Source organism: Tachyglossus aculeatus, chromosome 11 (assembly GCF_015852505.1).
Source record: "Tachyglossus aculeatus isolate mTacAcu1 chromosome 11, mTacAcu1.pri, whole genome shotgun sequence".
Taxonomy (NCBI): Eukaryota; Metazoa; Chordata; class Mammalia; order Monotremata; family Tachyglossidae; genus Tachyglossus; species Tachyglossus aculeatus.
Window position 1 is genome coordinate 9,863,299 of NC_052076.1, and position 13,571 is coordinate 9,876,869.

The following is a 13,571-nucleotide window of genomic DNA, read 5'->3' on the forward strand; positions in this document are numbered from 1 at the left end:
GTTGAACAGTCACTGGGGCTCACAGTCTAAGTAAGCACTGTTGGGACCGTCTCTATATGTTGCCAACTTGTACTACCCAAGCGCTTACTACAGTTCTCTGCACACAGTAAGCGCTCAATAAATACGATTGAATGAATGAATTCAATAGTATTTATTGAGCACTTACTGTGTGCACTACTAAGTGCGAATGAATGAATACCACTGACTGACTGAAGTGGGAGGGAGAACGGGTATTGAATGCCCATTTTACAAATGAAGAAACTGAGGCACAGAGATGTTAAGTGACTTGCTAAAGTCAGACAGCAGGCCAAGTGGCAAAGCTGGGATTAGATCCCAGGTCCTGCCTCTTTCCACTAGGCCATACTTCTTCTCCAGCTTCTCCCCCTTATGCAGCAGGATCTCTCTAGTGGATCCTGGAGGGGTACTCTATGTATCATCTTTGAAAGATGAAGAATTCAATACACTATTCACAAGTATTTCATTCTGAATCGTCGGTTTCATCCCAAATTACAGTATCCTCTCCATCATGCAAAATCTTCCTTTCACCTGCAGGAAGACTAAGATAAACTACCTCTAAGAGGAGAGAACTTCTTGTCAAGGAAATCTGGGTCATTTTACCCTCATCAAAAGAGGGAAAATGCTCCTTTCAGTCTATGTGAATTAGGTGTCACTCCCCAACACTACACTTCAATAAATGAGAAGCCGAGGCAGTGGCAGAAAAAATTTTTCTTTAAATGGCATTTAAGCGCTATGTGTCAAGCACTGTACTAAGTGCTGGGGTAGACACAAGCTAATAATAATTATGGTACTTACTAAGCACTGTGTGCCAAGCACTGTTCTAAGCACTGGGGTAGGTATAAGCTAATCAGGTTGGACAGTCCCTGTCCCCCATGGGGTTCACACTCTCAATCCCCATTTTACAGGTGCCTGAGGCCCAGAAGGAAAGTGACTTGCCCAGGGCCACACAGCAGACAGGTGGCACAGCTCAGGTCCTTCTGACTCCCAGGACCCTGCTCTATCTACTGAGCCATGCTGCTTCTCAGGTTGGACACAATCCATGTCCCACTTAGGGCTCACAGTCTTAATCCCCATTTTATAGATGAGGTAATTGAGGCACAGAGGTCTCCCATGAGCAGGCTTATTGCAGATATTCATTACTACTATGGTATTTGGTAAGCGTTTATTATTTGTCAAGCATTATTTTAAGAACTGGGGTAGATACAAATTAATCAGGCTGGACACAATCCCTATCCCACATGGGGCTCAAAGTCAGAGAACGGTATTAAATCTCCATTTTAAAAATGAGGAAACCGAGGTACAGTAAAGTTAAGTGACTTGCTTTAAGTCTCATAGCAAATGGCAGAACTGTGATTAGAACCTGGTTCCTCTAACTCTAAAGCCGTTATCCACTAGGCCATGCTGCTCATATATATATATATATATATATTCATTCATTCAATCGTATTTATTGAGCGCTTACTGTGTGCAGAGCACTGTACTAAGCGCTTGGAAAGTACAAGTTGGCACCATATAGAGGCGGCCCCTACCCAACAGCGGGCTTACAGTCTAGAAGATGTGATACGGATTGGGTAAGAATGGTTAGGGAGTGAAGTTTTGGGCACTCATAGAACTAGAGAAGCAGCGTGGCTCAGTGGAAAGAGCCTGGGCTTTGGAGTCAGAGGTCATGGGTTTGAATCCCGACTCCGCCATATGTCAGCTGTGTGATCTTGGGCAAGTCATTTAACTTCTCTGGGCCTCAGTTACCTCATCTGTAAAATGGGAATTAAGACTGTGAGCCCCACGTGGGACAACCTGATCACCCTGTATCCTCCCCAGCACTTAGAACAGTGCTTTGCACATAGTACGCGCTTAACAAATGCCAACTATTTATTTATTTATTATTTATTTAAAAGACCTAGGCCACATGTTAAGAGAAATAAGTTTGCAGGCGAGATCTTGGCACTTACTATATACACACACATAATAATAATAATAATGATGGCATTTGTTAAGCGCTTACTATGTGCAAAGCACTGTTCTAAGAGCTGGGGGGGATACATGTGATCAAGTTGTCCCATGTGGGGCTCACAGTCTTAATCCCCATTTTTACAGATGAGGTAACTGGGGCTCAGAGAAGTTAAGTGACTTGCCCAAGGTCACACAGCAGACTTGTGGTGGAGTCAGAATTCAAACCCATGACATCTGACTCCAAAGCCCGTGCTCTTTCCACTGAGCCACGCTGCTTCTCTACGCACACAAACGTGATCAATGATACTTACTCCAACTAGGCAACCTGCAGACATTTCCTTGAAATCATAAGTACAAACGAAAAACAAAAACCAAAAAATTACATAAACTTCCTGGGACATTTGACAACCGCTGAACTAAATGGGTTAAAAATGAAATAAATGTGCCCTGTCATTACCCTCACCTCCCTGCCAAGCTAGCTCTCTTCCTCCCTTCAAAGCCCTACTGAGAGCTCACCTCCTCCAGGAGGCCTTCCCAGACTGAACCGCCCCCTTTTTCCTCTCATCATCATCATCATCATCAATCATATTTATTGAGTGCTTACTATGTGCAGAGCACTGTACTAAGCGCTTGGGAAGTACAAATTGGCAACATAGAGAGACAGTCCCTACCCAACAGTGGGCTCACAGTCTAAAAGGGGGAGACAGAGACAGAGAACTGTCTCTGTCTGCTCCTCATCACCCACCCCTCTGCCCTAGCCCCTTCCCCACAGCACTTGTACATATTTGTTCATATTACTCTATTTTATTTGTACATATTTATTACTCTGTTTTATTAATGATGTGTAGATAGCTATAATTCTATTTATTCTGATGGTATTGACACTTGTCTACTTGTTTTGTTTTCTGTCTCCCCCTTCTAGACTGTGAGCCTGTTGTTGGGTAGTGACCGTCTCTATATGTTGCCGATTTGTACTTCCCAAGCGCTTAGTACAGTGTGCTGCATATAGTAAGCGCTCAGTAAATACAATTGAATGAATGAATGACATTAATGGAAAAAAGTAGAAAGCCCAGTGATTTTAGATGTCCTTTTACTTTAAGACAATGAAGACAGTTGATTAAGCTTTATGAAAAGGCCATCCTGAGAGGTGGTCAGTCTAGGCCCCAAAATGAGTATTAAATTCCCCAAAGACTGTTTCTGATGAACCCTACAGTATGACATAAAACCCGTACTCTCCTAGGAGTTTAGTACAGTGCTCTGTAAAAAGTAAAGTGCTCAAAAAGTACCCATTTTTTAAGAAACAGCATGGGTTTGGGAGTTAGAGGACATGAATTCTAATCCCAGCCCCAGAATTTACCTGCTGTGTGACCTTAGGCAAGTTACTTAACTTCTCTGTGCCTCAGTTCCTTCATCTGCAAAATAGGGATTCAGTATCTTTTCTCCTCCCTGCCTAGACTGAGTCCCACATGGGAACTGATTATATTGTACCTACGCCAGCACTCGGTACAATACTTCTTACATAGTACGCGCTTACATAACACAATTATTACCATCAACTGATTGAATGATGGATAAAAGCAGAGGGCAACTAATCTTTATTTTATGAATTTCACCACACTGAAAAGTAAATGTAGAACTCTGCAAAGAACAGGGAGAACTGTGAGACTATTTGGGAGAATAATCTATGTTAAATGCCAGCAAAAGCACCAATGAAAACAACTCCTTTGAAAATTTTATCCCTTAAAAGCCATCACACTCTGAAAGCATTTTTATGCTGAAAAGAAGCCAAATTCAACCAAAGAATGTGTGAAAAATGGAATTAAAACTTTTCTGGGGGAAGACTCCATAAAAAATATTAAAACAGAAATTTATTTCAGTCATGCAGCAAGTCTAAAGTACTCAGCATATAATATTCAGACAGATGTATATGGGGGAAAAATGATATTTTTGGGAAACAAATTCTCTCTCATAAATCTTTATTGAGTCTGATTGATATCCAGGCTGGTTAACCATTACACATTTTATCCCAAACCATACATGAAAGAACTGCATACTGAGAAGTTCTATTTAAAAAGAAAACAAAGATGACAGAATTAGGTCACACTGTATAGCTATAAAACTAGCAAATGACAGTGAATACATATTTTGAATGTATTTTATAAACCTTAACTGCTTTCTCCAGAGACCAGCATTATCAAAGCCGTTAGAAAACCCTGAACATAATTTCAATAAAAAAGGGTATATTCTCTATAACATTCCATTCCTTATTTGTGACCAAATCACATTAAGGGAAACAGCTGAATTTAGAATATTACAGTTAATCATCTCTGCAGGTTCCTCCTTAGCAGAACTTCATGATTATTGTCACTGCAACGAATTTATGAACCCAAATTATTCTGTTAAAAAGAACATAGTAACAATATCTATCCTATTTTCTGGGCCAACGTCTTTGGTTTAGAAACTTTCTTTCCATTTTCAATTCAAGCCAACAGGAAGTAATATTAATTTTTTTGCATTTCTAAACTCTGCTTTGGTTCCTTTTTATAAAATTCACCTAGAAAGCAAGATCATTTTGTGATTTATGAGCCACCTGAGATTATATTGTATTTTCCTATGGAATTATAATTGAATTTTTTTTTATCAAGGCAGAAGAAGCTTTCAAAGTGGTAGTGAAATTCACTCATAGATCCCAAGGCTACAAAAATACATCCCTGTACATTTCTAATATTTAGTAAACACTAAATTAACACTGACTTTTTAATAAGCAGAACCCAGTTCAAACAAGCTTCATTTCCAGAATGAGGCAATGTTGAAGTCTAAGCGAAACCCCTGGTTTTCTAATATAATACATATTGTGGAAACTAACAAGGCAAATTAAAGATTCAAGTCAGTTCTTGGGTTTTTCAAGAAGTCAGTCTTTTTTCTACAGTCTCCTGGTACACAATAAATCTTCTTAAATTCATTTTCACATTATCAAGAACACATAATTGATCCGTACTGTATTTTCCTCTTCCTTCTTTTCGCATCTGCAGTTAAAAAAGCATAATTTGATCCACTATTAATCGTTCAAGTTATAAATGTTTTACTATCATAATGCATTTAACTCCGCCTTCTTTGAGTACCTAGAATGTATTAGGCAGGTCTTATTTTTCTCTTGCGGGGCAGGGCACTATTCAGGAGAAATTCAAAATTAGCATTTTGAAATTAGGCCTGCGACGTTGATTGTGTACCATCCCTGAAATGGATCATGAGATAATATGAACCTGGCTTCGAATCCAGGAGAAATGGAAATCCAGACTGCTGGGGCCATCTGGACGTTATCCTGCATCCAGTTTCAGTTTTTAACCTCCAATAGACGCTACCCCTTGGGGCAGGGCTGGAGGATAATTTGGAATTTGAGAAGCAGGGGCTATAAAAGCTTCTGGGACCTGGACACTTCTCCCAGCTGTCTCTGTGAGAGATGTTGGGTGAGAGGGAAAGGGGAAGTATATGAAGCAGAAGCAGCTGGAAGCCCTCTTCTATGGTGCCAAGCTGGCTGAGCCAGGAATTCCATCCTCCTGCCGTGCATATAACGTGTATGCCAATCAAATCAACTGGCCACGTCCCAGTCTGGCTCAGCCGGCCGTATCCTGCCCACCACTGGTCTGGACAGCCCAATCAGAAAGGCTCGTTATAATAATAATGATAATTGTGGTATTTATTAAGTGCTTATTATGTTCATTCATTCACTCAATCGTATTTATTGAGCACTTACTGTGTGCAGAGCACTGTACTTAGCCTTTGGGAAGTGCAAATCGGCAACATATAGAGACGGTCCCTACCCAACAAAGGGTTCACAGTCTAGAAGGGGGACACAGACAGCAAAACAAAACAAGTAGACAGGTGTCAATACTATCAGACTATTATAATAATAATTATTATTATGGTATTTGTTAAGTGCTTACTATGTGCCAAGCACTGTTCTAAGTGCTGGGGGGCGGGGAGGGGGGAGATACAAGTTAATCAGGTTGTCTCACGTGGGGCTCAGTCTTAACCCTCACTTTCCAGATGAGGTAACAGGCACAAAGAAGTGAAGTGACTTGCCCAAGGTCACACAGCACACAAGTGGAATTGCTGGGATTAGAACCCTTGACTTCTAACTCCCAGGCCCAGGCTCTAATTCAATGTGCCATGCTGCTTTTCATTATCTGCACGAGAAATCACATCCGAAACAGTCAAGGAAATGCTCTTGGCAGGACTCTCATTTCCTTTTGTATACTACTTAATATGAACTATGGGGTTGAACTCCCCGGTAATGCACTGCTTTCATTCTTGAAGAGAATAAATTCTCTTGGGGTCTTCAGTATTATTTCATGACAAAGAAGGTATCACTCAATGAATGGTATTTGTGGAACACTTACAGTGGGCAGAGCACTGAACTAGGCACCTGGGAGAGAATCCTTTCACTTTATGAAAGCGGTCATCACACTCCCCAGGCTTAGTTAACATTCTGTAGTGGAGAAAGTTATTTCCTGCCAAGCTAAGTGAAAGACTATCACCCAAAGAAATTCACAGAAGAGTTGGTTGGGGTGCTTCCCCTTAAGTGAGCAGGGACAGTCTCAATGCTAAAAAATATTTTTAAGCATTCTATGTTGGAAAAGCATGTGGAATTGAGTCAAGACCGACAGTGCAATCAAAGGATTGGGTGTGCTGGGGGAAAAGACGCAGAGTATTAACATTGAAAATTTATACATTTTCTCAGAGTTCCATATTAAATTTGTCATGTGTGTCTGTTCATGAGAAATAGCTACCACCTAACACTAAAATCAAAATCACAGTCTCACTTGTGGCCATTTCCTTTCCGCTGTAAACCCAGGACCAACTGTTAAAAAGAGGGAAACCTGACAAAATTTTCATTTCCCGAGAAAACAAACTGACAGCCCGTATCGAGATTTAAGATAAGGATTAAGAACATTTCATGGACGATGGGATAAAATATAACACTTTCTGTCTCAGTGTCTTCCTTTAATAATCAGCTCAACCATTTTTTGCTGAGACCAAAGTCATACCTCCTGGTCAGAATTAATCAATGGTATTTATTGAGCGATCTGTGCTGAGCACTGTTCTAAGCGCCTGGGAGAGTACAACAGAGTTGGTAGACCCACTCCCCTTCCCAGAACAAATCCGGTACGGCCTTGGAATCATGCCTGACCTGTAACTGTGGACTCTGAGGTCACCTAGACCTCTTGATGGGTGAATGAATGCACCACCCAGGAAAAAAGGTGGCTTGCACTTTCTTTTGTTCTACTGTAGTCTCCCAAGTGCTTATTACAGTGCTCTGCGCACAGTAAACACTCAATAAATACCAGTAATTGGTTGATCTTCCCTTGGTAGCTTAGAACAGTGCTTTGCACATAGTAAGCGCTTAACAAATACCATCATTATTATTATCTTCTCCATTTAAGAAGTTCAAGTCCAGGTGAATTTCATCTAGTTGCCACTTGGGCGTATTATACGCGAACAGTCCGGTCTTCAGGGGTTGGTGGGTTGTTTTCACCAACAGGTACAAAAGGCAGCCTGCTCCACTCGGAAGGAGCATGGAGAGGGTCTCTTTCTACTTCCACCAACATCAGGACTGTGCTCTGCTCCCTGAGGGGGAGCTTAGTACAGTGTCTGGCACTTAGTAAGTAAGTGCTTAACAAATGCCACAAATGTGCCACAAAAAGGTACAAATGTTAGTACCTTCTAAGTCATGGGGAAAACAGGTAATTCAAATGAATATTAATCCTTTTAGCTAGAAACATGGAAGACGATGGATGGTGGGAAGCCCAAGATCCTCTAATATCCTAGTGCTCTGAGATGAAGCCTCCTCTCAGAGCACTAGTTCCTAGATCCTTTTGTTTCTGAACCTGAGCGAGCGCGCACGCGCGCGCGCGCGCACACACACACACACACACACACACACACGTGTGAACCCTCCACAGCACTTACGTCACCATTTTTAGAACAGCCCTGGGGAAGGCCAACCCCACTATGAAATGGCACAAAAATAGCCTCACAAGTGTCATGCAAGGTGTCATACACTTGGGAGAGGGCTAAGAGGAACCCCCCCAAAAAACTGCTTCCTTCCCCAAGTGTGCCCCACTTCTTTTGCCACCACAGAACAAGGAGCAATACGAGCTGCGGCAAGTGACAGAATAACACCAAACCTGAACTGAATATAGACAAAAATTGTCCACGAGAGGAAGAGAAATTGGAAAGTATGAAATTTTTAAAAAAGGCCTAGGATGCTCTTCTGGTGATGCACTTCCAAGGCACAGCTCCCTCTAGGCTGTAGGCTCGTTATGGGCAGGGAATGTGTCTTTTTATTGTTGTATTTTACTTTCTCAAGCGCTTAGTACAGTGCTCTGCACACAGTAAATGCTCAAAACCATTGACTGTCAGCACTACTTTCCTACTCAAATCTAGGAGCCCAACCTGAAGACAAATTCATTGAAATTTTGTTCCATTTCCAAAAGAAGTAGGATATTAGAGGATCTTGGGCTTCCCACCATCCATCATCTTCCATGTTTCTAGCTAAAAGGATTAATATTCATTTGAATTACCTGTTTCCCCGCGACTTAGAAGGTACTAACAGACATGTGCCCCCAAATATCTGGAGTGTCTAAGCGTTTTTTTTAACATTGTAATGTTCAATCTCTAAGACGTATTTCTATGAGATAAGCTAGTTCTTACCTTCATTTTGAAAACCGGTTGGAAGGCTTTCAGAGCAGAAAGCAATTTAATCTGGAATGCTGCTTTTTCAGCCTCTTTCCCATCCGCAAAAACATCAAAGAGGGCATCGAGAGCTTCTCCAGTCACCACGAGAGAAGAATCTTTGGTGGCAACTTCAAGAAGCAGTTTTCCAATAGTCTGAAACACCACCACCACATATTCCACATTTTAAAAACAGAACTCGCTTTCCCACCCAAGCCCCATCCTCCCCATCCCTACCCTCTCTATCTCACAAGTCTGTAACCTTGGCATTATCCTCGAAATTTCTCTCTCATTCAAACCACAAATTCAATTGTTCACCAAATCCTGTTGGCTCCACCTTCTCTTTCTCACTCATTCACTCACTCTCTCACACATGCACACCACTAAAATATGGCCATTTCTCTCTATCCAAACTGCTACTCACTGATTCAAGCACGTAATTATATCCCACCTTGACTACTGCTTTAGCCTCCTGCCTCTACCCACTCCGGTCCTTCACTGTTGCCCAGATCATTTTTCTAAAAAAAGGTCAGGTGTGACTCCCCACTTCTCAAAAAGCTCCAATTATTGCCCATCCACCTCCGCATCAGTCAGAAACTCCTTACCACTGGTTTGAAGATGCTCAATCAGCTTGTCCCTTCCTACCTTACCTCACTGACTTCCTACTACAATCCGGCTCACACGTTTTTAACTCCTCCAACGCCAACCTATTTACTGGACCTCCATCTTGTCCATCTAGCTGCTGACCCATTTGCCCATTTCCTCCCAGTGTCCTGGACCTCCCTCCCCCTTCATATATGACAGACCACAGCTTTCCCCCGCCTTCAAAGCCTTCTTAATATCACATTTCCTCCAAGTAGCCTTCCTTGACAAAGCCCTCATGTCCCCTACTCCCTTTCTCTTCTGGATGGCCAATAAACTTGGATCTACAACCTTTCAACAGTCGATATTTACCCCAGCCTCAAAACACTTAACATACATTACATACTCAAATTTAATGTCTGTCTTCCCTCTCTAGACTGTAAGCTCCTGGTGAGCAGGGAACATGTCTACCAACACTGTTGCAGTATACTCTCCCAAGTGCTTAGTACAGTGCTCTGCACATAGTAAGGATACAATAAATACTACTGATTATCACAGGGAGAGGTTGCAATTCAGAAGCATGAAATTTCATATACAACTCTATAATGAAAAGATACCTCTTCTCTTTTTAAGACACTAAAGAAAGCTAGTGCTCAGGAAAACAGTGAATTAAAACCAAGAGAAGTTATTTTACTTGTAACATCTTTTAAAAGTGCACACTAACATTTCTATTTCTCAGTCATAAAAAATGAATTGATCATTTGCTGCTATCTGCAAATGAAAAGTATTTGGATGTAAGTGGAATGCAATTACCAGTTACATTTTCAAAGAAGAGATTTTAAACATAGCATTCTCTTTTCTACTGCTCTAAAATACTGATTTTATACTCTCATAATCTGATAAATAATGAATAGCTATGTATTAGGTAATTACATTTTTCTTGCTCCCCTCCCGCCCAAAGAAAACACAAACAAAACTCACACATCTGGTCATTAATTACAACTTTTAAGTTTTCTAAATCATTTAAGGAAAATCTTTTATCACCTGGAGGGTTTCAGCTGTTCCATCTTCTTTTGATAGGACACTGCCAGTGATTCCTAGGATACTGACAACATTTACTCTAACACCGATATTGCTATTCTGAATACCAGCTTCACAGAGGGTCATCAGCTGTTCAGGAGTCATGCACTGTTGACAGAAAAAGGGGAGAGAGTAAGTGAGTTTGTGTCTAAAGCCATTCCAAAAGCTTATGAGAAAAAACAAAGACTGAATCGGAAGGTATTTGTTAGGCAGCATACTTCAATGGGAAAGACTGGCATCCTTGGCAGAAAAGACATCTGAATACTCTAATCATGAATTACGGATTGAAGAGGCGATAATGTGGTGGTCTCCAGCATTAAGGATCATAAGTCATTTGGATAACGAATTGATCATTATCAGACAGAAGCACTTACTGAATGCCTTCCAGGTGCAAAGCCCTTGCACTAAGTGCCTGGGAGGATGTCGAAGAGAAGACCTCAAGGAGGTTACAGGCTAGCAGAAAGGTGACAAATCTATAAGGACTTTAAATAACGAAGCAGGGCCAAAGGACTGAGCTGGAAGGTGGGGGGATATGAAGTAGAAAAGGTCTCCTGGCAGAAATGTTAGTGTGAAAGGGCTCTGAAGTTGGAGGGAGCTGTACTTCATTGGATATGAAATGGCAATAAGGGGAGCATCCAGGCACAGGGAAAGGTGTGAATCAGATGACAGCGATGGAAGAGATGAGACCGAAGCACAGTTAGTAGGAAGGAAGAGTGTGAGTTTGGCACAGTGGGAGAAAAAACTGGATAAGCTGAAGGGATAAGAGATGTGATAGCTGACAGTGCTTTAAAGACAACAATCGGGAGTTTCTGCTTGATGCAGAGAGGGACAGGAGGTTTTTAAAGAGCAGGGAGATGTGTGCAGGATGACAGTTTAGAAAAACGATCTGGGCAGCATGGAGTAGAGATGGGAGAGATTGCGGGGTGGGGTGGAGGGCAGGGAGATCAACGAGGAGGCTCAGTGCCACAGTCAAACCAGGCTATGACCAGGGCCTCGACTTCCATGGAGGTTTTCTGGATAGAGCAGAAGGGATGGGTGCTAGAAATGCAGTAGAGGAGAAGCCAACGGGATTTGGTGACAGACAGGGTGAGGAACTGGGAGACAGTGGAGAGTCAGGGATAATGCCAAGGTTGTGGGCTTAGTGATAGGGGGAGGATGACAGTGTTGTCAACTGGGATGGAACAGTGGGATCAGGGAGAGGATTTATTGGGGGAAGACGGAGTTCAGTTTCAGATGTTTGAATTTGAGATGCCAGGAGGACAACCATGTGTATATCCTGGAAACAGCAGGTAATCAAATATTGCAGAGAAGGAAAGGGGTCAGGCAGGGCTACTAAGATAGACTTGGGAGTCGTCTACAAAGGATGAGACTTTCTTGACCTCTTTTGGACATCTGTCCAATCCTCAAATAAATATGGCACGATTAAAGAGCTCAAAATACAGGTAAGTCTTATTCACCTGAAATGAAGTCGGAGACTAATTCCAGATTAATGAGTTCTCTAGAAAAGTGGACCTCGAGTTAAACCCATTTCCACAGTAGCAGAGGGAAAAGTGAAAACTTTTACTAGGAACAGACTCCCTATTGTTGAGCTCAGGTGGCCCACGCTCAGACCGGAACAGAATTGGAACACAACGTGGATAAACCAGAAAGTGGGTCTCCATAGAGGGGCTTTCGGGAGAGAGATTCTCTGACAAAAGGAATTTACTTCTAATATTTTCTCCAACCTGACCGAGGGAAGAAAAAAAATTACAGCCAATATAAATGGAAATATTTGGGTCTCTTTGCAACCAGATGGAGTTGCACTTCTGGGCCTGCCTTACCTGATTTACCACATTAGAAAATATGAAAAAAGTAAATAAACTGATGCTATTTTTTGAGTGTTACTATGACTGGATGCATTTAGGTCAAGTGGGGTTCGTATTTTCTTCACCCTCAACTGACAATTTGGACAACTTGATCCAATGTGACTGCAAGTGCCTTCAGGGTGGAGACTGTGGATTTTGACGTCTCTTGCAAGCTCTCTGGGAAGAAGTGGTGCTTCCTGCTTTATGTGTACTTTCTTAAGCCTTCAGTACAGTATGCTGCACTAAGCGAGCATTCAATAAATACCATACCCTCCTTAGCGCCTAGTACAGTGCGCTGCATTTGTTTTAATGCTTCACTCCCACTCTAGGCTATAAATTTATTGTGGGCAGGGAACCTATCTACCAACTCTGTTATACTGTACTCTCCCAAGCGCTCGGTAGTCAGACAGTCAATCGTATTGATTGAGCGCTTATTGTGTGCAGAGCACTGTACTAAGCACCTGGGAGAGTACAATACAACAGACATATTTCCATTCAACGAGCTCCCTGCACAGAGTATGTGCTCTATACGACTGACTGATATGTGCTCGATCTGCGTGCTTAGTACAGTGCCCTCCACACAGTAAGCGTTCAATAGGTGATGAGGAGGAGGAAGTGATTTGAATGGCCAGCTGTTTAGAAGAGATCCCAGTCACAGGGGGCTCTGCATATGGTGGGATGCTTGCTCCTCTGCTTTCTCTCTCCTCCCCTGCAATCCCTTTAAAGTCTGGGTGGTTCAGCTCCCTTTTAATTACCCTCCCTTCTTCTCCTCCTGGATTTCTCATCTCCACAACTGAGATGGCCACTGACACCATCCCTCCTCTCCCAGGGCTGTTGTTCTAAAGAAAGAGAGAGGAGAAGAGGAAAGGGAGGGAAGGGGAAATGGAGAAGGAAGAAAGGAATTTTCTCTTCCCCTTCTTAGGATGGAATAGGAAACAAGACCAAAAGACATTTAGTCATAATCTGACAGTGGAACCACAAAAGATACAGAACCCATCACCCGGATAAGCACCAGAGCCAGTGAAAGAGAACAAATATCAGCCAGAGCCTGAGGCAGAGACAGGCCACATTTTGCAAGACAAATGATCATTCTGAAGCAGATTTCAGAGATGACTTGGTCTTGGAAGGATCCAGCAGTTTAAATCTTCAAATAATGAACTAGCTCAACCCAGCTAACCAGATACTTGAGTACAGAGGCCTGAAATGGGGTTCTGAATTTCTGAGACGGCTTCTACGTCACCCAAAAGAAATGAAAATCTCACCTGAGAAATGTTCTTTGATGCCATCGTCTGCAAAAGAGCCCTCAAAGCGCTGCTTATGGCTTCTAGGAATTCAGTGTTTTTAGTAAAACCTGCAGTTAGA

General features: G+C 42.1%; 2 protein-coding genes across 2 annotated transcripts in view; one reads left to right on the forward strand and one right to left on the reverse strand.

Moving 5' to 3' along the window:
- The window catches only part of NCOA5 (nuclear receptor coactivator 5), a 126,210-nt gene that overhangs the window by 32,226 nt on the left and 80,413 nt on the right, over nt 1-13,571 (forward strand). The gene's annotated exons all lie outside the window — the stretch shown is intronic.
- Nucleotides 3,928-13,571, reverse strand: part of HEATR3 (HEAT repeat containing 3) — a 36,236-nt gene continuing 26,592 nt past the window's right edge. The window contains exons 12-15 of the mRNA XM_038753339.1: nt 13,472-13,560; nt 10,330-10,473; nt 8,683-8,859; nt 3,928-4,994 (exon numbers count right to left, since the gene is read on the reverse strand). Of these exons, the coding sequence (XP_038609267.1) occupies nt 4,872-4,994; nt 8,683-8,859; nt 10,330-10,473; nt 13,472-13,560 (533 nt within the window). The 3' untranslated portion in view covers nt 3,928-4,871. The remainder of the gene's footprint in view (nt 4,995-8,682; nt 8,860-10,329; nt 10,474-13,471; nt 13,561-13,571) is intronic.